Source organism: Mobula birostris, chromosome 9, assembly GCF_030028105.1.
Source record: "Mobula birostris isolate sMobBir1 chromosome 9, sMobBir1.hap1, whole genome shotgun sequence".
NCBI lineage: Eukaryota > Metazoa > Chordata > Chondrichthyes > Myliobatiformes > Myliobatidae > Mobula > Mobula birostris.
In genome coordinates, this window is record NC_092378.1 from 33,788,750 (window position 1) to 33,813,352 (window position 24,603).

A 24,603-nucleotide genomic window follows, 5' to 3' on the forward strand; every position below is an offset into this window, starting at 1 on the left:
AACCTGATTCAGACTTGGATTCAGCCTAACTAGAGTTTTATAAAACTGCAGCATAACTTCCTGATAAAGGCCAGCATGCCATACACCTTCTTTATCATATTAATCTGTACAGCCATTTTTAGGAAGTTAAAAACATGGATCCCAAGATCCCTCTGTATATCTACACTGTTAAGGGTCTTGCTACTAAAATGTGTACTGACATCTTTATATTTGTTCTCCAAAAGTGCAACCCCTCACATTTTGCCAGACTAAACTCCATCTGCCATTTTTCCACCCATATTTGCAACTGGTCTATATTCCTCTCTATCCTTTGGCAACCTACACTATCCACAACACAGATTTTTGTATTGTCTGTAAACGTATCCACATTTTCAAGAATCTTCAAGAATAATCTGAAATTATGAAATTTTGTTAATCTGCTGATTTCCTCTAATAAAATCATACTAATATTCTAAGATTTTTACTTTGTTCCAAATGTGAACGACTCAAGTCACTTATTTTAACAAAGCAGGCAGGTTAAGTAGCCGTCCTAATGGACAAAATCTAACTTTTCCTGAGGAGCAGTGATGAACACGTGGAATATCATACCTGTTCACCCTGTTATTCCTAAATATCTTCCTTTGCTGTCAGCAATTTATCTCAAGGCTAGGCGGTCCTTGTGTATCCCCTGCCATTGATCAAGTGTAGCTTTCTGTCCAAAATAGATGAACAGCTGAACAGTGACAGGCCAGTACACTCCAGATATAAGCCCACTACTTTGGTTCTGGTTGTGAGATGATCCTGCAGCTGCCTTCTGCAACACAAAACCCCTCTGGCTCCATCATTGAGGCTTTAAGGGTTTTACATCTAGTTTGAAGGTAAACCTTACCTTCAACATTAAAAAGAAACCTGGGAGTTAAAATATCTCACTCTTCTCTTTCCAGTGCTCGTTACTTAATCCAATTCCTGTACATTGAGGTAAAATGGAAGTTATCATCTTTTTAAATAACTATATCATTAGAAGTATGGAAAAAACAGAAAATACTAGAGATACTCAGCAAGTCAGGTAGCATCTGTGGAAAGAGAAACAAAGTAAATACCTCAACTACAAAACTAAACATACAAGTTTCCAGCATCATGTTTTTAGTTCCACATTTCCAACATCTGCAGTGGATTGCATTTTCACAAGTTCAATGTACATCATGATTTGGAACCAAAATAGAGAATATACATTGAAAATAGCTGTGTTACAGGACTGTAGTGGATAAGTAATTTTAAGTCTGATACTGTGCTTATTTGAAAAAAAAACTTAAATGGATTTGTATGTTGTATTAGCAAGGAGGTAGAAAGCCAACAATAAGAAAGTTATATGAATGCGAACTATTTGCTGTTCCAAATATTTGTTGCCCCTTGCATCTCTGATAGCAACCTTTTTTTGTGTTTCAGAAATAACAGTGATTGAAAAAAGTTGATGAAAATTTATTTTCTGGAAAAAGTACTGACCTTGTCAAATGGAAGTCTTAAAAATTAAGGAAAACTAATAAAGCTAATTCAAGTAAATTGTTTAGTGTGTGAGGAATTCATAAATTTAGTTAAATATTAAGAAGGTGAAGTCAGGTGGAACTACATTTCCACAGGAGCATATCAAACTAGAATAAATTACCAGGAAACTAATGAAATTGGCAACATGTGTTATCATTGGAGAAAATAGTTTGAGGTATCCCAAAAGAATACGTGACACTGGATTTATTAACAAGTGCTTATTAACCATAGCTTTCTGGTGTTCCAAAAATGTATGTAATGATTGTTGCCCAATTCTTCTTTTTTGTTTTATTTCTTTGCTTCTGCCTTTTTCATACTGTATTTAAGTAATACTTGAAAGTTTACTGCCAGTAAAACAATTTTTGGTCTATGCATTTTGGCTTATGCTTGTAACTTCCATCAATCCTGAACGCTAGGCAATTTTTTTCCATTGACCAATAAATAAAACACATTTTTAGGGACTTTTTTAATGTCACAGTACTCTTCTCAAAAACCAAAATAACCAAATTGACTCAAAGGGCAATCTATTATTTACCATCTTCATTGTAGAAATTATCAAAGCAAAATTGATAGTGAGCCATATAATATTTAGTTCGGAAGAAGCTGCAGAAGATTGTGAACACGGCGCAGAACATCTTACAAACCAATATTCCATCCTTGGACTCACTTTATACCACACGCTGTCGGAGCAGTGCTGCCAAGATAATCAAGGACATGACCCACCCAGCCAACACAATTTTCATCCCTCTTCCCTCTGGCAGAAGACTCTGGAGCTTGAAGACTCATACCGCCGGATTTGGGAACAGCTTCTTTCCAACTGTGAAAAGACTGCTGAATTGATCCTGACTCAGATCTGGGCCATACCCTCCAAATATCCGGACCTGCCTCTCAGATTTTTTGCACTACCTTACTTTCCATTTTTCTATTTTCTATTTATGATTTATAATTTAAATTTTTAATATTTACTATTGATTTGTAATCCAGGGAGTAGGAAGCGCAGAATCAAATATCGCTGTGATGATTGTACGTTCTAGTATCAATTGTTTGGTGACAATAAAGTATAAAGTAAAGTACATCAATAATGAAGTACACAAGATAAAGGCTTCAAGGATTAGTAATAGAGAAATAAAGGCTAAGAATGAGAATTTTAGTAGAAGTTAAAGTGCTGGCGATCTCAGTGGGCTGAAAGGCCTGGTTCTGTGACGATCTCTCTATAACTATCATATCCTGCCAGTAGCTTGACAAACAAATAAATTCATCGAGTAGAACCACAAACAACTTCAAAGCAGAAACTCCTAACTTGTAAAACTAAAATTGTGGTTCACAGTCTGTAGTTTATATAAATTGTTGACTGTTTTCTATTTAGAGTCCTATTGTCTATGCCCTCAAGATCCATTGACGTGCATACATGAAGGTAAGTGACTCCACCTGAAATAGATGCCAGGACTTCATAAATATAATAACTTTTAGCTAAATCTGAGCAATTGATGTTTGAATTACAAGAGTTTTATTGACCTTAAACTAACAGATCTGGGCACAATTGAATTATAATTTCAGCAATAATGAAGAACAACATGATTTTGAAAACAGCTGTTTATTCTCCAGCACCACAACTACCACTTTGCAAACAGCAGGCAACATACTCCATTCCTGTCACATTTCCTAGTACAAATGGCTAACACAGCAGTATGCGTAGTGATTTATTCTTGAGACAAATGTGATAGCCAAACAGCCAGTTATTGTTAGTGGATTAAACATTATTACACATACGTAACTTTAAAGATCATTTAGCCATAACATAGAACATAGAATAGTACAGCACAGTACAGGCCTTCGGCCCCCAATGTTGTGCCAACCCTCAAATCCTGCCTCCCATATAAGCCCCACCTTAAATTCCTCCATATACCTGTCTAGTAGTCTCTTAAACTTCACTAGTGTATCTGCCTCCACCACTGACTCAGGCAGTGCATTCCACGCACCAACCATTCTCTGAGTAAAAAACCTTCCTCTAATATCCCCCTTGAACTTCCCACCCCTTACCTTAAAGCCATGTCCTCTTGTATTGAGCAGTGGTGCCCTGGGGAAGAGGCACTGGCTATCCACTCCATTTATTCCTCTTATTATCTTGTACACCTCTATCATGTCTCCTCTCATCCTCCTTCTCTCCAAAGAGTAAAGCCCTAGCTCCCTTAATCTCTGATCATAATGCATACTCTCTAAACCAGGCAGCATCTTGGTAAATCTCCTCTGTACCCTTTCTAATGCTTCCACATCCTTCCCATAGTGAGGTGACCAGAACTGGACACAGTACTCCAAATGAGGCCTAACCAGAGTTTTATAGAGCTGCATCATTACATCACGACTCTTAAACTCTATCCCTCGACTTATGAAAGCTAACACCCCATAAGCTTTCTTAACTACCCTATCCACCTGTGAGGCAACTTTCAGGGATCTGTGGACATGTACCCCCAGATCCCTCTGCTCCTCCACACTACCAAGTATCCTGCCATTTACCTTGTACTCTGCTTTGGAGTTCGTCCTTCCAAAGTGTACCACCTCACACTTCTCTGGGTTGAACTCCATCTGCCACTTCTCAGCCCACTTCTGCACCTTATCAATATCTCCCTGCAATCTTTGACAATCCTCTGCACTATCTACAACACCACCAACCTTTGTGTCGTCTGCAAACTTGCCAACCCACCCTTCTACCCCCACATCCAGGTCATTAATAAAAATCACAAAAAGTAGAGGTCCCAGAACAGATCCTTGTGGGACACCACTAGTCACAATTCTCCAATCTGAATGTACTTCCTCCACCACGACCCTCTGCCTTCCGCAGGCAAGCCAATTCTGAATCCACCTGGCCAAACTTCCCTGGATCCCATGTTTTCTGACTTTCTGAATAAGCCTACCGTGTGGAACCTTGTCAAATGCCTTACTAAAATCCATAACGATCACATCCACTGCACTACCCTCATCTATATGCCTGGTCACCTCCTCAAAGAACCCTATCAGGCTTGTTAGACACGATCTGCCCTTCACAAAGCCATGCTGACTGTCCCTGATCAGACCAGGATTCTCTAAATGCCCATAGATCCTATCTCTAAGAATCTTTTCCAACAGCTTTCCCACCACAGACGTAAGGCTCACTGGTCTATAATTACCCGAACTATCCCTGCTACCTTTTCTGAACAAGGGGACAACATTCGCCTCCTTCCTATCCTCTGGTACCATTCCTGTGGACAACAAGGACATAAAGATCCTAGCCAGTGGTTCAGCAATCTCTTCCCTCGCCTCGTGGAATAGCCTGGGGAATATTCCGTCAGGCCCTGGGGACTTATCCGTCCTAATGTATTTTAACTACTCCAACACCTCTGCTTCCAGAACATCAACCTCACTCATATTGTCCTCACCATTATCAAGTTCCCTCTCATTGGTGAATACCGAAGAGAAGTATTCATTAGGACCTCGCTCACTTCCACAGCCTCCAGGCACATCTTCCCACCTTTATCTCTAATCGGTCCTACCTTCACTCCTGTCATCCTTTTGTTCTTCACATAATTGAAGAATGCCTTGGGGTTTTCCTTTACCCTACTCACCAAGGCCTTCTCATGCCCCCTTCTTGCTCTTCTCAGCCTCTTCTTAAGCTCCTTTCTTGCTTCCCTATATTCCTCAATAGACCCATCTGATCCCTGCTTCCTAAACCTCATGTATGCTGCCTTCTTCCACCTGACTAGATTTTCCACCTCACTTGTCACCCATGGTTCCTTCACCCTACCATTCTTTATCTTCCTCACCGGGACAAGTTTATCCCTAACACCCTGCAAGAGATCTCTAAACATCAACCACATGTCCATAGTACATTTCCCTGCAAAAACATCATCCCAATTCACACTCGCAAGTTCTAGCCTTATAGCCTCATAATTTGCCCTTTCCCAATTAAAAATTTTCCTGTCCTCTCTGATGCTATCCTTTTCCATGAAAATGCTAAAGGCCAGGGAGTGATAGTCACTGTCCCCCAGATGCTCACCCACTGAGAAATCTGTGACCTGACCCGGTTCATCACCTAGTACGAGATCTAATATGGCATTCTCCCTAGTCGGCCTGTCTACATACTGTGACAGGATTCCATCCTGGACACACTTAACAAACTCTGCCCCATCTAAACCCCTGGAACTAATCAGGTGCCAATCAGTATTAGGGAAGTTAAAGTCACCCATGATAACAACCCTGTTATTTTTGCACCTTTCCAAAATCTGCCTCCCAATCTGCTCCTCTGTATCTCTGCTGCTACCAGGGGGCCTATAGAATACCCTCAATAGAGTAACTTCTCCCTTCCTGTTCCTGACTTCCACCCATACTGACTCAAAAGAGGATCATGCTACACTACCCACCCTTTCTGTAGCTGTAATAGTATCCCTGACCAGTAATGCCACCTCTCCTCCCCTTTTTCCACCCTCTCTATCCCTTTTAAAGCACTGAAGTCCAGGAATATTGAGAATCCATTCCTGCCCTGGTGCCAGCCTTATAAGGAATATGGAATCAAGGTGGGTAGATGGTGATATTCACCTGTGCCTTGAATGAATGGCACAGCAGACATAATGTACTGAATAGGCTATTTGTGTTATAATGGCCACCCATTAAGTGTCGGAAAATATCCATCAATCCACATAACAGTTGGCCCAACCTGGGGAGGGGAAGGGGCAATGGAAAGAAGATTGAAAACAAAGATTGAAAATATTTTGGTTTAATGGGATTTTCTCTTTTGAGTTCCATTTTTTCTAATTTTTTTTTAAACCGTCTATGACTGATCCAGTCTTTAAAGAATGGATAGGTTGGGTATTAAGTGCTTCCAGGATTTGTTTGTTCGAGGAAGTCTCCTTCTGCTTAAGCAATTGTCAGCTAAATATAGCTTACCAAAAACCCACTTTTTCCAATATCTACAAATTAGAGACTTTCTCCGTTCTCAATTATATACATTTCCTAACAGTCCCGATAAGGACTTATTAGATGTAATTTCTAATTTGAAACCCTTTCTTAATGGTTCAATATCCAATATTTATGGTATGTTGTTGGGAATGAGAAATACTCCTCTGGACAAAATTAAAGATCTCTGGGAACAAGAATTACAGACTTCAATTTCTGAGGAAACTTGGAATGAAATTTTTAAATTGGTTAACACTTCTTCGTCATGTGCCCACCACTCCCTCTTACAATTTAAAGTGGTCCATAGGGCTCATATGACTAAGGATAAGCTATCTTGTTTTTATTTGGATATATCTCCCTTTTGTGATAGATGGAACAATGGAGAAGCTTCATTAATTCACAAATTTTGGACATGTCCGCATCTTGAAAGATATTGGAAGGAAGTATTCCAAACTCCCTCGGTACTTTTTAAGGTAACTTTAAGTCTAACCATTTAGCCGCCCTATTCGGTGTTGTTGGAGGAAAAGATATTATTTTGGAGACATCAGATTTGCACATTTTGGCATTTACTTCTCTTACAGCTGGGAGGGCGATCTTGTTTAAATGGAAGGATGTCGTTCCGCCTACTCACGCTCAATGATTACGTGATGTTATGTCATGCTTAAATTTAGAGAAGATCTGTTGTTCAATTTCTGAATCTAGCCAAGACTTTCAAACAATGTGGGGACCATTTTTGAATTATTTTCAAAACCTTTGGCTTGCTGTTGAAGTACAGATGGTGGCTAATAACATATTTCACTTTATGATAAGGATTTTTTTTTCTTTTCTCTTTCTTTACCAAACAGCTTTGATCTTGGTAGTGGGTTTAGTTTTCTTTCTGTATAATCAAATTATTACATTTCAATATTACGATTTAATTTAATTTACATGAATATAGGGTAATGTGATTGCAAGTATGATTCTAATATAATGTATTTGGTGTTATTTTATCTTCTTTTGATTTGTAATATATATCTTCTTGTACTCTGTATTCTTATACATAGAAACTAATAAAATATTGAAAGAGAGAGAAAACAAAGCTTCTCAACAAAATATTTTACTTCATTGTGATGGCAACTTTATTGCCATTGATTGTTCCTATTTAAGTTGTGTAATTCTTGGGTTTAATTTTGATAAAGCAAAAAGCTATTGAAATAAGCAGCTTTCTTTAAAAGAATCATTGGTTGTTTGGTCATGTCTATTCATCAACTCAAACAATGCTGAACATGTCTACTCATTTTGTCAATTAATTATGTTGTGGGAAAGAGATACCAGGAATTTTCTCACATTTCCACACTCATGAACAAGGTCACGGTTCCAGTTCCCAACCAGCAAATAACTCAAGTGACTGAAATCTTAGATAAGTAGAAATCAATGCATTTAAAAGACAAAAGTATGTTAAAAATGCTTCATTACATCTTGAAAATACTTTGTCAAGTCAAAGTGAATCCAAATGTGAACATTGCGAACAGCTGTTTTTACAGAATCAAAAAAAAACCGTTACAACTTAAATGTGAACAATTATGATGTTCAGATGCCTCAGAAAATAAATATAATGAATGGAGGGAAAACAATTCAGAATAGCTCTCTGTAGTCCTTCATAATAACACCAATAATAAAATCTGAATCTTTCTTTAGGAGGTGAGGAATGCTTTAAAGATAAACCTATGACAAAGTCATATTTAGGAAAAGGTTTCTCCTAAAACATTATTTTTTTCTGACCGAATGATCCCTTATTCCAACACATACAGTATATATTTTATTTTATAATATTTTATTAGATTACTTCATTGCAAGAAAGAAATATAAAGGTTTTATACATAATATCTTAGGCTTTAGCAACTGCAATTTATACAATCAACTGGTGGTAGCTCTTCATATTTATGCATTATGAATAAAATAATAATGAATGTTTGTTTTTAGAAGAAAAGACAGCTAGCAGGAAGTTCTACCCTTTGTTGATTGATAGTTCCAGATTACTAACAACTATTCAACAAACTCACATTGCTGTTGAACTCCTGCAATACAAGGTGAACATTTCAGTTTTATTTACTGTTTGGCCAGAAGAATAAACAACGTACCAGAGGGAAGAGAAGGAATGAAAGGCTTTTGTGCAGGGGAAGATTTTCTTAAAGACTTTTAAAATTGGAGAGAACCAAGAAGTCTGCAGAATGAAACTGCAAGTAACAGGGTTACTGGTTGAGTAAGTAGTTTATGATCATAAAGTGGAAAGACCGGTCATGCCAGTGTTACAGGAATATAACCTGTAGAACACGTAGGTAGAAATCATGGTTTGGATAGTCTGAGCAGGGTAATGGAGGGATTGGAACTGTGGGTTTTAAAATTGGATTTTTTGGAGCAAGGGTATAGTCTCTGGAATATCAAAACGTTGGCTGAATGTGGTACTGTGACATTATGCCGTGCAAGATTAAGTCAAAAGGTCCTTTGACAGCTGCTATCCATGAACTTTCCTTCAAAAATACAATAAGGATTGAAGGTAGGAGCAATGGAATATGGAGTGTGGTAATGCTGAAATGGACCGCACAAGTGCATGTGCCTGTTCTTCAGAAATCAAAGTCGCATTTCTTCTCTCTAATTATGACTACCTTAGAATATTTTATGGATTTTCAATATAGACTGACATGAACATGATACTTTCCCTTGGTAGATATAGCTTCCACTTGGTCTAACGATGGTATTCCAGTTACAATGTGGACTTGGTAACATTCCAGAAACACCTCATTAATATTTCCATAAGGAAGGTGAGTGCATGACCTACACATGCAAGGTCTTTGACTCAGAAAGTTAGCTCTGTTCCTCTTCCCTCAAATACAGCTTCTTCAGCTAAATATTTCATACATTTTATGTTTTTATACCTGCACACTCTCCTTTTCCAATGAAATACAGGCTATAGACTGTGTAATAACCACCTCCCCCATCTGTATGTGACTGAGTGGGTTCGCTCTCTGGGTCATAGCGCTCGGTCTGTTTTTGCGCTTGTCGCAATAAAAACACTGCTGAGTTAAACAAGCTTTTCTCATCTGTCATCATGAACTGAATGCTTGGTACAATATTTAATACAAGCAATTAAAGACAAATTTCATCTGAATATGCTTCTATTCCTTGGTGAGTGAATTAATCAAGATCCATTCTCAAATACCTCAGTAATTTCATTTTCTGTCATCCAACTATTAAATTATAGAGACAAGTATAGCTAAGCCCAATCTTACTTTCCATCAAATATTGAACAACAATTAATTGAGAAAGTAGCTGAGATTCCCTTTGTTTATTTCACTTAGTGACAGAAATGCTCATGTGTATGTAGCCTTTGTAGCCATGCAGCTGTTCTCTTAAAAATATTTAAACATTTAGGGTGCTGCACAGGTTTCAGGCTATATAAAAATTACCTGCTCAAAGCAATGGTTGGTCTGCACAGCTGTAAAAAAAAAAGAGGGAACATTGGACATCATGTCACTTAATTGGGAAAGGACACTGTTGCCTAACAGTTTCTAACTAGCGCCAGTCGCATACACTCGTGTGACCATTTGACCCCATGGCTTGCTTTGAACCAAGTTTTTAAATGTGCTTGTGTTAGGTTATCTGTTTGGGCTGATGGATGTCAATTCAAAACGCACTGACTTTTGATAATTTTGTTTTTTATTTTGACTTGAAAAGATTTCAGACCCTTGCCAAGATTTGACACTAGCTAAAAAAAATCATCAGCTGGCAGAGATAACTGGAGTGCCAAAATCTACACTTGCAGGCTTGATACATCTGCAAGATAAGCTGTGAGAAAAATGTAAAGGGATAACAGGTAACATCCCAAAAATGAAAGCATGAAGTTAAGGATCCAGAAAAGACCACAATCAGTAGCTTTCCATTGTAACTTGACAGGTGTGTGTGTGTGTGTCGGTGGACAACTGTTTTGAAGAAAACTAGTCAAAGGAGATAGCTAAGATGCTGGTCATGAAAATTCTAAAGTGACAGATGGTTGGTTGCCTCGTTGGAAATATTGGTATGACATTAAATTCAAGAAATCACACAGCAAGAAAGATAGTGCTGATGCTATAAGTGCAGAAACATGGAAATCTACGAAACTCCTCTACTTGCTTCAAAAATATTGTGCAGATGATATTTACAATGACAATAAAACAGGCCTTTTTTTAAAATCTTGCCATGCCAAATCGTTCCCTTGGCTACAAACACGTAACACTATTAGGTTCAAAGAAAGCAATGGATTGATTATCTGCACTAGGTGTCTGAACTAATTTTGTTCATTTATAGTCAATAAAAAGAACGTGACAGTGTACACTGTATGAATTTCTCTAGTGATAAATATTAGGAACTAATTCACAGTTTTATAGTACTGTAGTAGTATTGTTAGTGTTCTAATTTTTTTCTGTATTTCATTTATATACATAACTTGTTACTCGGTTAAACGATAGTTTTTCTTTTTCGTACCTTATTAACTATTTCCATGAAACTTTGGGTAATTGGGCAGTTGCTTAATTGGGCCAAAATGTGCTGGTTCTGATGTGTCATAAACACACACACAAACAAACATTCATAGCTTGCCTAATCTTTGGCCTCAACTTCAGTTTCTACCAAATTCTCAAAACTCTTCCTCCCCTCAAAAAAAAATCTAATTATCCCTGCCAAAATTATACTCAACAAATGAGCATCCACAGCTCTCTTGGGTACACATTTCCAAATAGCTGAAAGAAATGTTTGGTCTCTAGAAAATCAAAATGCAACACATCTCTCGTTCCTTGTAATCCATCCTGCATGATACAGTTATTTCCATATAAGTAAAGGACAAATCTGTGAACTTGTTGATGTCAGTGCTTCATTCATCACAGTTTATTGCATTTCATCACATTTGTGCTAAATATTATTCCAGTTGCTAGAAAAGACAAGAGTGCTACAATAGAAAAATGTACTTGAATTACACCCACTCCCAAATTATCCTTTCTCCAGGTCAGGAACTTATTGGAAAGAAACATCTATATAGCTTGCTCTTCCAGCCTGACGCCAACAGTGATGCCAGAATTACCCGTGTTTCTCTGCAGAACTGACAGTGTCCACTAATGCTTCGTAATGTAGCATGGGTATGAAGGGGCCATAGTCAGCTCGGACTCTAAGCTGACTGTGGCACCTTCATGCCTGTACTACATCAGTGATAGCTTCACAGAGCAACTTAAGCAAGTTGAGCCTGTTCCCAGGTTAACTGGTGCAAGTAAAGCAGCTCCAGTCAAACGAATGGGAGAGATCAGATGTTTGGGGAAAAAGTGCCAGTTTTTGTAACTCAATTTAGTTTAAATGTTTTTAATGTTTCAACTTAATTCTTTAAAGATATTTTCGCTTTTCATTATTTTTAGAATTTTTCTGATGAGTCCCAAATATTTTTGAATGCTTTGGTCTGTCAAAGACATAAACAATTAATAAAAGTGACAACCAATATACACCAAAATTGGCACACTGCCTGTCAAAACTCATCTTGCCACATTCTGGTATTCCGATATGTTGGGAACCAAATTCTTAGTAAAATACTGCACCTTAGCAATGCTGCAAGAAACACTGGACCATGAGCAGGCAGTTAATAAACACGGGTTCATGGGCAGGCAGCTAATGAACACTGTTCCATTAAAAATCTGCCCTCAAAATAAAAAAAAATAACAATCACTTAAGTAACAATTGCAATGAGATAATTTGCTTTCATTATTTTTCATAATCTGGAAAATAATTCTTACAGCTTTTTGAAAGAAGTACCGAATTAGTCCCATTCCTTATTTATCCTCTTTAAGTAAACGTAACAATTATATTTTGAAAGTTACTATTTCTTTTGCCTCCATCACTTTATCAAATTTCATTTTCTGGATTATAAAGGTAAGCAACAAAAATCTGATTCTTATAGCAAGTACCTTGAATCTTCATCTTTTGGTAACCAGTTCTTGAGGGAATAAATAATAACTTTCCCCCCAATTCTGCCCCAGCTTTTCAACTAAATTTTCCTTCGATTGAATTCCCTTAAACTTGTCAGTACTGTAGCAAATTTCTTTGGAAGTATCTGAAGGCTTTCATGATGCACAGGGCACAGATTTCCACACTAAGTTTGAAGCATGCCTTATTTGTAATTATAAAGACGTAGCCTACCTCCCTGAGAAACACAGCATCTAAAAGGAATTCCAGTTTGAATGTTTATTGTGATTGATGTTGCAGAAGGAATATGCATATAAATTAGTGGTGTTCTAGTCAATGTGTCAGCAAGGGATCAGGAATCATGCCATTAAAATTTCAAATATACCTCTTTGCTCCACTATGTCAAGTTCAACAATGCCACTACTCAGATCCTACAATGTTCTTTGTTGTCAAAAAATATAAAGGGAGTAGAAATAAAACTGAGAAATACATGCTAATTGTAGCAATTAGTTCTAACACATCTTTCACTTTAAGATTTGACAAGTTAGATTTTTTTACGTGAGAGTATAAGACATTAGATTAGACACTGGAGATATGAATTATGACGAGGGAGAGAATTTAAAAGAAGCGAGAGGGGCAGTCAGCACATCTTACGTGCTACAGTTCCCAAGGAGACATTGCATTGCGCCTGGTTAGGCACTTGACCAAGGACCAATAAAAACATGTGGCTAACGAGATGATGCAGGAGGCAGGTCTTCAGAATTTCGGATCATTAAAATCTCTTCCAGATAAGGTGGGACCTGTAAAGAAGGGACAGTTTGCACCTAAATTGGAGGGGGAGTAATATCTTAGCAGGAGGGTTTCCTAGTGCTGCACTGGTGGGGAGGGGGGAGTATAAACTAGAGTTGCTGAGGGATGGGAACCAGAGCGCCAGAATAGAAAGTGGAGTGGTTGTGGAGAAAGATGTTGTTAAACCTACTGATGTTCTGCATGGCGTATATTTCAATACAAGGAGTACTGTAGGAAGGTGGATGAGCTTAAGGCATAGATCACACATGGAATTATGACATCGTAGCCATTAGTGCAACTTGGTCACAGGAAGAATAGGGCTGGCAACTCAATGTTCTGGGGTTCCATTGTTTTAGATGTGACACAGCAAGAGAGGTTAAGGGATTAATGGTGGTGGGGTGGCATTACTAGTCAAGGAAAATGTCATGCCAGTGCTCAGACAGAACACATTGGAGAGCTCATCTAGTGAAGCTAGTTGGGTAGAACTGAGGAATAAGAAAGATTTGACCACATTAATGGTATATTATAAACTATGCAACAGTCCACAGGATTTAGAGGAGCAAATTTTAGAGAGATCGCAGACTGTTGCAAGAAACATAAGGTTGTGATATAAAACAACAGGAATTCTGCAGATGCTGGAAATTCAAGCAACACACATCAAAGCTGCTGGTGAACGCAGCAGGCCAGGCAGCATCTGTAGGAAGAGGTGCAGTCGACGTTTCAGGCCGAGACCGTCAGGACGAAGGGTCTCGGCCTGAAACGTCGACTGCACCTCTTGCTACAGATGCTGCCTGGCCTGCTGCGTTCACCAGCAACTTTGAGGTTGTGATAGCAGGTGATTTTAACTTTCCACATATTGACTGGGACTTCCATACTGTAAAAGGACTAGAAGGGAAGGAGCTTGTCACATGTGTTTAGCAAATTTCCTTAATTAGTACACAGAAGTCCCAATTAGAGAGAGTACAATACTAACTCTCCTATTAGGGAATGAGACAGGGCATCTAGTGATTATAACATCATTAGTTTCAAAATAATTATGGAAAAGGATAGGTCCGGTCCAATTTTGATGGTATCAGATAGGATCTGACAAATGTGGATTGGGACAGGTTGTTTTCTGGCAAAGGTGTACTTGGTAAGCTGGAGGCCTTCAAGTTTAAGAATACAGAATTTGTATGTTCTGTCAAAATAAAAGACAAGGATAACAGGTTTAAGGAACTTCGGGTTTTGAAAAATTTTGAGGCCAAGGTTAAGCAAAAGGAGGTACATAGCAGATACAGGCAGGTAGGAACCATGAGGTAAATAAGGGGAATAAGAAACGCAAAAGAACACTTCAGAAAGAAACCAGGAGGGCTAAAATAAGGCATGAGGTTACTCCAGCAGACAAGGCGAAGGAGAATCCTAAGGGCATCTACGGAAATACTAAGCAAAAGGACAGCAAGAGACAACATTAGTCCTGTGGAAGATCAAAGTGGCAATCTATGCATGGAGCTGAAAGAGACGATAGAGACTTTATTCAGGAGATGGAAACAAGAGTCTATAAAAGTGAGGCAAAGTAGAAGAGAGGTCATGGACCCTAACGATTACAGAGGAGGTGGTGTTTGGAGGTAACAAAGGTGGCTAATGAACCTAGAGCCGTGGATGTTGTCTCCATAAATTTTAGTAATGCATTTGACAAGTACCCTCATGGTGAAATGGCCATTTGTATTTAGAATTGGCTTGCCTAAAGAAGACAAAGTAATGGTTGATGGGACTTTGTCTGGCTAAAGACCTGTGATTGATGGTGTTCCACAGCCAGTCGCACTGGTTGTGATATATATAAATGACCTGGATGATAAAAAATATGTGGATTGGGACAGGTTGTTCTCTGGCAAAGGTGTACTTGGTAAGCGGGAGGCCTTCAATTTTAAGAATGAAGAATTTGTATGTTCTGTCAAAATAAAAGACAAGGATAACAGGTTTCCCCTCCCCCCTTCTCTTTCTCCCCAGGCTTCCCGTCCCGTGATCCCACCCTTCTCCAGCCTGGTATCCCTTTTGTCAATCAACTTTCCAGCTCTTTGATCCACCCCTCCCCTCCTGTCTTCTCCTATCATTTCAGATCACTCCCTCCCCCTCCCACCTTCAAATCTCTTACTATCTCTTCTTTCAGTTAGTCCTGACAAAGGGTCTCAGCCTGAAATGTCGACTGTACCTCTTCCTATAGATGCTGCCTGGCCTGCTGCATTCACCAGCATTTTTTGCGTGTGTTGCTTGAAATTCCAGCATCTGCAGATTTCCTTGTGTCTGCGACTTTATTCTTCACTGTTTTTTTTTATCTTGTACTACCACAATGCACTGTTGTAATGAATCCAATTGCATTAACAGTAGGTAAGACAATTCCGGTAATCTCATTACCTGTGACAATAGTAAATCAATTTACAAACTTTTTTTTCCACAAACTTCAATTCACTATACCCCACCTCAGCTGCTTGCTCTATTCAGATTCCCAAACTGAAGTCGAAACCATATTCCTTAGTGTTTTCTTCATCCCTTCATCCAGCGGCCTCTCTTGCTTATGACTTCTTAAGTATGTGTAACAGTATGATCACCAAATTATGCAAAAATGTCCAACTTCTATAGTCATCATTTTCCTTGCAAAATATTCACCAACAGGCTGCTAGGAAGAATAGTTAACACAATGTTGGATTTGTCATCACACAAACATTCTGGCATTGAGATAAAGACACATACACCCCCAGAACCAGATGGAGGAAGGAAGCTGGCGGGTAAAATATGTGGGGGATAGTACATTGTAGAATGTACAGGTGAAAATGCTGAAGAAAAAAAAGTACAGTAATCTAAGATTGAAAGGTATTCAGTTGAAGAAATGTGATGCAATATATTTCAAAATTCAGTCTCCAATAACTGAAAGACAAAGGATTTAAAATTCAGATATTTATACTGCTAGCCACAACAAACACACTCAACCAAAGGTTTTTCCTTGTAAAATATGAATATGAAAAGTGGCGTTGCACATGTAGCTCTTCAATTGTAACATCAAGAAGCTATTAGGACACTGATAATTCAGCAAAAGCTGCAAATTCTACATACATATGTAAAATTATGCCAACCAGTTACAAAATCGATTGTTCATTTTTCTGAACCTTTGAGAATTTTCAAATGTCAGAGAAATCGTTTCCCTTTTCATCTGATTTAAACATTGGGTGGGGTGTACATACCATTTCAATCTCTAACGTCAGTTATAAAATTCTTTGAATTTTTTGGTACTAAATTATTTTTCTTCATCTTCTTGCTTCTCCCAGGAAGATAAATGAAAATGAGATGAGTGCCAAAGGAATCTTGTTGACATGTCTAGACCAGATTATGCTGATAGATCAGGGAGAGCATATCAACAGGTCTTTTCACATGTTTGTATTTTATTCTGGAAGAAGACTGAGCTGTCATGCCAGATCTCAGCTAGTTGCTGATACTGTACAGCTCCTGCTTTCCTTGTATTGCACACGTGCCCAAATTCCCCTTCTACTATCTATAAACTGATGAGCTGCAGAAACGATTCACAAATCTGACAGTATATATGCTAATACAAGATTAATGCATCAAAGGCACATTAAAAGCCTTTTTCCCAAAGATTTACAGTTTTGTTTTTGCAGCTTAAATAACTTCTCCTCTCAGGCAATAAATTTTCCATGTTTATATTCTCTCCTTCAAGGAACTGAGAAAGGGTCTGATTCTTAATATATTGCTTGTCCATAATAAATGCTATAAATTATATTTTCCATTTACTTCTTAAACAATTTTCTGTACAACATTTCATTTAAATTTTAGATAAATGACCAGAGGAAATTAAAATACAATCCAAGCCAAAAAAAATGGCGATCAACATTATAATAGAGTGTATTCATTTACTTAAAACAAAATTCCTCTCAAAAAACTTGCTGCAAACTTGACAATCAATTAAACAAGATTTTCTACCAACCCACAGGATGTGGATTTCCAAACTGGCTGAGATACACAATGAACACTCCCCCCACCCTCAATTTCTGTCAGCTCTTAAGTGTCCTTGATGAAATAAATTATGGCACTCTCAACCACTGCTCCTTGTGGACCAAAACTACAACACAAAACTGATCATAATTTGGCATCCACAGCTGATCTCAAGTGGTTATAGTGGTGGCTGCTGCAGAAAATGGAAGTAACAGCTGGAATCATACGGGTGAACTTTGATGATGGGTAATAGTGTTGAATTTAGCTTCAAGCATCTGAAGGCAATGGTTTTAGAAGCCAGAGGAATATCATTCTAATGCTTATCACTCCTCCACATAGAACTAATTGTAGTCTGTAGGGTCAGTTGGAAGGAATCAAATTAGCACGAGATATGTGAATGCATGGCGAAGATGTGGGGAGAGGGGTCATGGGGAGAGGCAGGGAAGGAGAAAAAATATGCCAAGCAATAAATTTATTTTTAAAATTTGTCTTGGGAATAGAGGAAATTTTAAGTTTGAGTTGAACTCTATTTGGGTCTCAAGTTCAGAATGATATTGAGGTAATGTTGCATTATGAACATAAAATACCTCCACAAAGAGAACTTTGGTAATTTCCAAGTTTAATTTTCTTAATATGTAAAATGGTTGGTACGTTTACTATACTCACAACACGCTGGAGGAGCTCAGCTTGTCGGGCAACATCCGTGGAAAAGATCTGTCAACGTTTCGGGCTGGAACCCTTTGTCAGGACTGTAGGGGGAAGGGGCAGAGGCCCTATAAGGAAGGTGGGGGGAGGGTGGGAAGGAGAAGGCTGGTAGGTTCCAGGAGAAAAACCAGTAAGGGGAAAGATAAAGGGGTGGGCGAAGGGAGGCAGGGAGGTGATAGGCAGGAAAGGTGAAGAAAGAATAGGGGAAAACACAATGGGTAGTAGAAAGAGGCGGAACCAAGAGGGAGGACGTCCAAGGGGGAGGAGGTCCATGATGTTCGCTGCTGTGAGCATCATGAGTCGCTTCTGAGGCTGGCCGTGCGCATGCATCGTGGTGTTGCGTTGCGGTTTCCATCATGGCTGACATCAGCTCTCGGGTGAAAGCGGGACTGTTGATTTAGCCAAAAATAGTGCCGCTGTAATGCACCGTTTGTGCTAATTGGAGGTGACAAACAGAGCATGAGAGTTTTAGTATTATATAGATGAACTTGCAAGTTTTCCCCAAAGTTAAGAGGTAGGGCACTAAATATATCAAAAAGCTTTTAGAACCCCAGATTGGAGGTATATTTTCAGGTTTTTCAGTCATTCTCAGATCACTAGAGATTCCTTTCACTAACCCTAGCTCCAGGAACAACCTGCACCCCAGAGTATTGCTGCATCCCGATAATCACTCACTGTGGAAAAGTAGAAATGAAAAAATGGGTTGGCTTTAAAAAGCAAACTATGTCAGCTTTTAACGCCCAGAGGCTTTCTGCATTTTGTGTAACAAGAAGCACGCCATAGCTTTGAATAATTGATTTTTATGACGGTCTGTATGTTATTAAGTTGTTAAAAGACACAAGGCAATAAACAAAATTATAGCTTTAAGCAAATGCGAGTTGAGTGTGTTTCAATTTCAATTTTCTGAAATAGTTCTATAATGTAGGAGACAAAATTTTGCCTCTTCTAATATTGATAGAGCCAAGGGAAAAAGTTCATAACAATTGGCAGCAAGAGTCAATCTTAGTAATGCTGCCATTCAATATGATCATAGCAGATCTGATCTTGACTCAATTCTATATCCGTAACTGTTGTTCAATGCCTTTGACTTCCTTATCAAGCAAAAATCTAACTCAGCCTCAAGTATTTTCAATTATTCAGCCTTCATAGCTTAACAGACAAAAAATTACAAAGATCTGAGACTCTCTTTGTGGAGAAATTCTTTCTATTTTGCTATAAATGTTTGGACATTCATTCTGAATCTAAGAGACTGGAGCTCACGTACAGTCCAAATACAAGGTAAGCAGCATGACAATTCTAAGAACAAAAAGCTTTTCGAAATCACCTTAATTATAACATCCAATCTGATATATTGCTTCTAACTAACGTATTGTTAAAATAGTAAAGAAAAGAGGTGTAAGTATTAAATACAGACCTGCTTCTCTACTGAAATTTCCGTCGTCATTTTTAGCTTCTTTGTGACCCAGGAACAGAAGGAACTTGTACTTCTCACAGAACCTTCTCTACCAGTACATAAAAAGCTCAAAAGAATACAAGTTGTTCTCACTCAGTCTTATCCTTTATCCAACATTTTTTGCACTTTCCATAATCTTCCTATTGCCAAGTAGTTCTTTTTATGTTTATCATATTCACTGATCTTATTGTGAATAAGCTTCAGAATGTTCATTACAAATTTTTAAAATCCTTGTTTTATATTTCACTTCTTTCAATGGCTCAGTTCTAATTAAATGATTAATAGGCTGAATAAACAAGGGGAATTTTCTACTCTTCTGCTATAACTGCAATGCAAGGAAAAAAAATGAGACTGGTTCTGTATCTACCCCATTTAAATGGTAAATTTGTTACTATACTTGTGGAAACAAATCCAAGCAGAAATGTGCTACTTAAGTCTACTTGATTTACAAGCAATACATACTGATGAGCTCACCTTTAATTCTACACTGCAATATGCAAGAAGAGATTCTTCCGCAAGCTCCAATCAAATTGCTGTAGTCCCAATGGATAGCAAAGATTGGCTTCTTACATCAGCGTCAAATGAACCAAAACTAAAATATACATCTAAAGATCAGTTTCTGGAAAAGTTATATCTGTGGCCTATGGTTTCCACGACCAGAAAGCATGTCTGCAATCTGCAGGGTACAAATTGAACACAATTTACTCCCAAGCAGCTTGGCAGCCACAAATCTGCAATGACAAGTATTGAATGCATTATCATTTCATGTTGAATTCAGAAAGAATATTATTGGTGAGCAGCAGTGTTATGCCAGTGAAGGATTTTTCACACATTAAGTTAACTAACCAATTGCACAAAGAAGATAATACAAAAACATATTGTTTTTGAAACTACAGATGATTCAGTACCATTCCAGATCATTACAATAATGAAAAATAATGGGAAACAAAGCATAAAAATAAAAGAAATAGGAGTTTAAATAAAGGAAATAAACTTAAATAGTTTTCCCCACTATTTATTTAATTTGTAATTTATAGTAATGTTATGACCTGCAGCCGCAAAACAACAAATTTCATACCGCTGAAGTTGGTGATGATAAACTGATTTTGAGATTGGTGGCTAAGGAATGGGGTGTGTGCAGCAGGTTGGTGTGGTTCTGCAAGGGGTGTGAAGTCAATGAGGGGAGTAATTGGGCAACAATTACAAGGTAAGAGAGACTGCTATCAAGTCACTTAATTGTATTGTTTAGAAGCCTTTGGTATTGCTGTACCAGATCCCACAGAGTAGGACCTGGTTGAGCACATACTTTGGAAATAAGAATGTAGCAGGCCTCATGGCACCGTGAATGCTTACCTTTGCATGAACCGCTCACACCATCAATAAACCATATGTATAATTTGAAATCACTGATTTGACTTCCAATCATACATTATCTGACCTTAGATGCCATCATACACAGCCAGACTCCTTCACAGGTTGTTGCATCATAGTCACAGTTGTCACAGTAAAATGCAGGAAAGCCTTTAACCTAAGGCTTCTATAATCCATTCATCCAGGCCGTTCCAACTTTGTTTGTAAATATGGAGGGAGATACATCCATGTCAGGTGGAGAAAAGGCAGTTGATGAGATTTAAGAATTATGAGGTTAGTTTGAATTACATTCATGGTTGCATAGTTTGAGCTGTGGATGCACACTGGGAGAGTGAACTGAGTGGTATTCCAGCCATTATCATTATGCTAAATGTACTGAGAGTCCTTTCACCACAACTGTCAGGATTTCAATCAATTTCACAGATACGTAAATAAAATGGTGTGACTCAATGGTGCTCCAGGATTTGTGGGCTTATCAAAACGTTCTTTACAAAATGAGAAACACACTTACATGTTTCCATATCAATTATCCTTTAAAATTATCTACAAAGTTTAAAGGAATATTTCCATTAATTTGTATTTACCTATAGTTATTAATTGTAAATATCATCTCTGATGTACCTGATCTACTGAATGGCTGTTGACCTACAACAACTAGACCTGCTCAAAATGTGTGTCGCTAACAAACATAATCCCTACAACTATACTGTAACATAAGCAGCATTATCAGAGAATGAACTGTCACTGGATGCAATAACCTGACATCCTTTGGTTGTCTGATATCTCCAGCCTGACTGATATTCAATCTAAGCAACACACACAAAATGCTGGAGGGACTCACAGGTCAGAAAGCATCTATGGACAAGAGTAAGCAGTCGAAGTTTCAGGCCAAGACCCTTCATCAGGACAGATTCTTTTGTTTGTGATATTCAATCTACTCTAGTTTCTTCTCAGTCTCAGGGCACCTCCAGATTTTCAAATAACCAGTTTCTCTCCTTCAGCTTTCCTATTCTTCTTGACGTTTGTCTCTCTTTGCCTTCACGATGATCATTCTTCTCCAGCTCTTTTGATCTTCAACCTCTCCCAGGCCACTTCCTACTCTATTAAAATTTGTGAAATTAAGTGCAGGGCCAGTGACTTACAGTTGCTGATCAGCTGGGAGCTGTGCTCATGGAGATGCTGCTAGAAATTGCATGCTCTGAAGCTTGTGAAATAAGTGCACTTGGTTGATCATTGCAAATGTGCTTCACAGTAAGAAAAGGAGTTGCTCACTGATTATTGAATAATGTTCATTTCTATTTGCAATTCTTCAGCAATTTTTATTCCAGGTGTCGCACTTGATGGCAGAGGGGAGTTCCCACAAATACGAGCGTTCATGGACGATCTCACCCTTTTGGGTCCCAGCACGGAGGCAGTGGAAAATGTACTATCTAGACTCGAGGAGCTAATGGATTGGGGAAGAATGAAATTCAAGACCAAGAAGTCAAGGAGCCTTGTTCTTCGGAGAGGAAAGCTGGTTGACTTTCATTTCACCCTTTGTGGAGAGGAGATTCCATCCATTCAGGACCAACCAGTTAAGAGCCTCGGGCGATGGTACACAGAGGAGCTGAGAGACACCAAGAGGGTTCAAGAGACAGAAAAACAGATCAGCAGAGGACTGATGTCTGTTGACAAGTGTGGCTTGCCTGGCAAATTGAAGTTGTGGTGCTTGCAGTACGGACTGATGCCACGGATAATGTGGCCACTAACTGTCTATGAAGAGGCAATGTCCCACGTTGAGGCAATGGAAAGGAAGATCAACAAGTATGTAAAGAAGTGGCTTGGAGTACCGAGCAGCCTCACCAATGCTGCAATCCACAGAAGCCAGACAAGGCTTACCATCCCAGTGCAATCCCTTGTGGAAGAGGTCAAGGTAGCCAAGGTAAGATCATCCTTGATGCTTCAAGACTCAAAAGACCCTGTCATCAAGAACACCCAGCCGGATGTGCGATCAGGCAGGAAGTGGCCAGCCCGTGTAGCAGTTGATGAGGCAGAGTCTAGATTGAAGCACAAGGAGACAGTTGGAGCTATCCAGCTAGGCCACCAGGGACTTGGATGGACAACCCACAAGTGATGGTCATCTTCTACAGGTAAGGAGCGCCGTGAGCTTGTAACACAAGAAATACGAGAGGTAGAAGAGGAGAAGAGGTTAGCTAAAACAGCTGGCCTGGCCAAACAAAGTGCTTGGACCTGGTGGGAAAGTATTGAACAACGACATCTATCTTGGAATGTTCTGTGGCAGATGGAACCGCTCCGCATCTCTTTTCTATGCAGAGCAGCATACGATCTGCTCCCAACACCTGCCAACCTCAGCACCTGGTATGAAGATAAGACAGACAGGTGTGCTGCTTGTGGCGAGAAGGGAACACTTCAACATATTTTGAGTGCATGCAGAGTCAATCTCTCCAGCGGCATGTACACTTGGAGACATAACAACGTTCTCAAAGTTGTAACAGAAGCGGTTGAGCAGAGGGTACTGCAGCACAACCTATCTCATGCCCCATGCTGCACAGAACATCTCATATCATTTGCGAAAGAAGGCTCCAAGTCAAGGGTGTACAGCGCAGGCTCATGATCAAGCATACTTTCTTCAGCCAATGATTGGTGTATCAAGGCCGACCTGGACGGGAAAGGCAGTTTCCCAGAGCAAATAGCTTTTACCACATTGCGTCCAGATATAATCGTATGGTCTGACACCAGTAGAGAAGTGGTTATTGGCGAACTCACAGTCCCCTGGGAAAACAACATCGATGAAGCCCATGAGTGCAAGTTAACCAGGTATGCAGAATTAAGATCAGAGTGCAGAGACAGAGGGTGGAAGGTTTCATGCTATCCATTTGAAATAGACTGCTGTGGGTTTATTGCGTTCACATGGCTGCGTGACCTTGGCTTCACTAGCAAAGAGATCAAGTCAACCAGCAGAGCTGTAGCTGAGGCAACAGAGAAAGGATCAGCATGGGTATGGACCAAGTATGTCCAGAGGGGCAGATAGTCAGACAGTGTATACATATCTTGCAAACCCTTCAGTAGTTGCATAGACACCTGAAGAGCAGACTACCTGTTGGATGGAAATGACCAACAACTCTGATGGAGGCAGATGCCAAGTTTTTAAACTCACTAGTGGGAGGTGGTGCCTTAGCACTGCTGGCCCACCACCTCGAGGGAGTCTTGATCATAAGCAGGCCAAAACTCCTGAAGACAGCTGGCAGATCAACTGATGATCCCACTGGTGATAGCACAGGACAGTTAACATCTTAGTCCATGTGTATTTTTAACTCTTCTCTTGCTAGAAGATCTAGACAACATTCAAGTATGGGCTGATAAATGGCAAGCAGTAATCACACCACACAAACAGCAGGCAACATTTGAACACTATGACTCCAAGAATGGATCAGAGGCTGAGGATCTTGCAGTGATCAACTCAATTCCAACTGTCCAGAACTTTTCCACCATTACCTGCCTGAATGAGATCAGCTCTAACAACATCCCATGGTCCAATAATATTCAGCAGTCAAAACTAGATTAGCATCCCATCCACAAGACTAAATATTTGCACCCTCCATTAGTGTGCAGTGAGAATGCAATCTCTGTCATTTACCCGAAAGAGCAAAGGCTGGTATTGTGTTTTCCAGTGTGAAAGAAGCTTGACTGGACATGAGCTTACACAATTATATTTTTTTCTTTTAACTTTAAAACATTTTAGTTACTCTTAGCTAGATCTCCTTAGAACTATTCTCCCTCCTTAGAATGTATCTTTTCAGAGAGATTTTCTTAAATAATGGTCATGGCATCTCCTGTAAATCAATTTGCCAGTTCATTCTTTTTATTTGCTCTGATAATTATCGCTAAAATACCTGTCT

General features: G+C 39.0%; 1 protein-coding gene across 8 annotated transcripts in view; it reads right to left on the bottom strand.

Moving 5' to 3' along the window:
- Positions 1 to 24,603, bottom strand: part of LOC140202653 (ELKS/Rab6-interacting/CAST family member 1-like) — a 754,922-nt gene that overhangs the window by 441,143 nt on the left and 289,176 nt on the right. Inside the window, exon 16 of one of the 8 annotated variants that reach the window (XM_072267768.1) lies at positions 18,022 to 18,315. The exons of the other annotated variants lie outside the window; for them this stretch is intronic. Within the exon in view, the coding sequence (XP_072123869.1) occupies positions 18,174 to 18,315 (142 nt within the window). The 3' untranslated portion in view covers positions 18,022 to 18,173. Of the gene's footprint in view, positions 1 to 18,021; positions 18,316 to 24,603 lie in introns of those variants that run through there. 8 annotated transcript variants of the gene reach the window in all.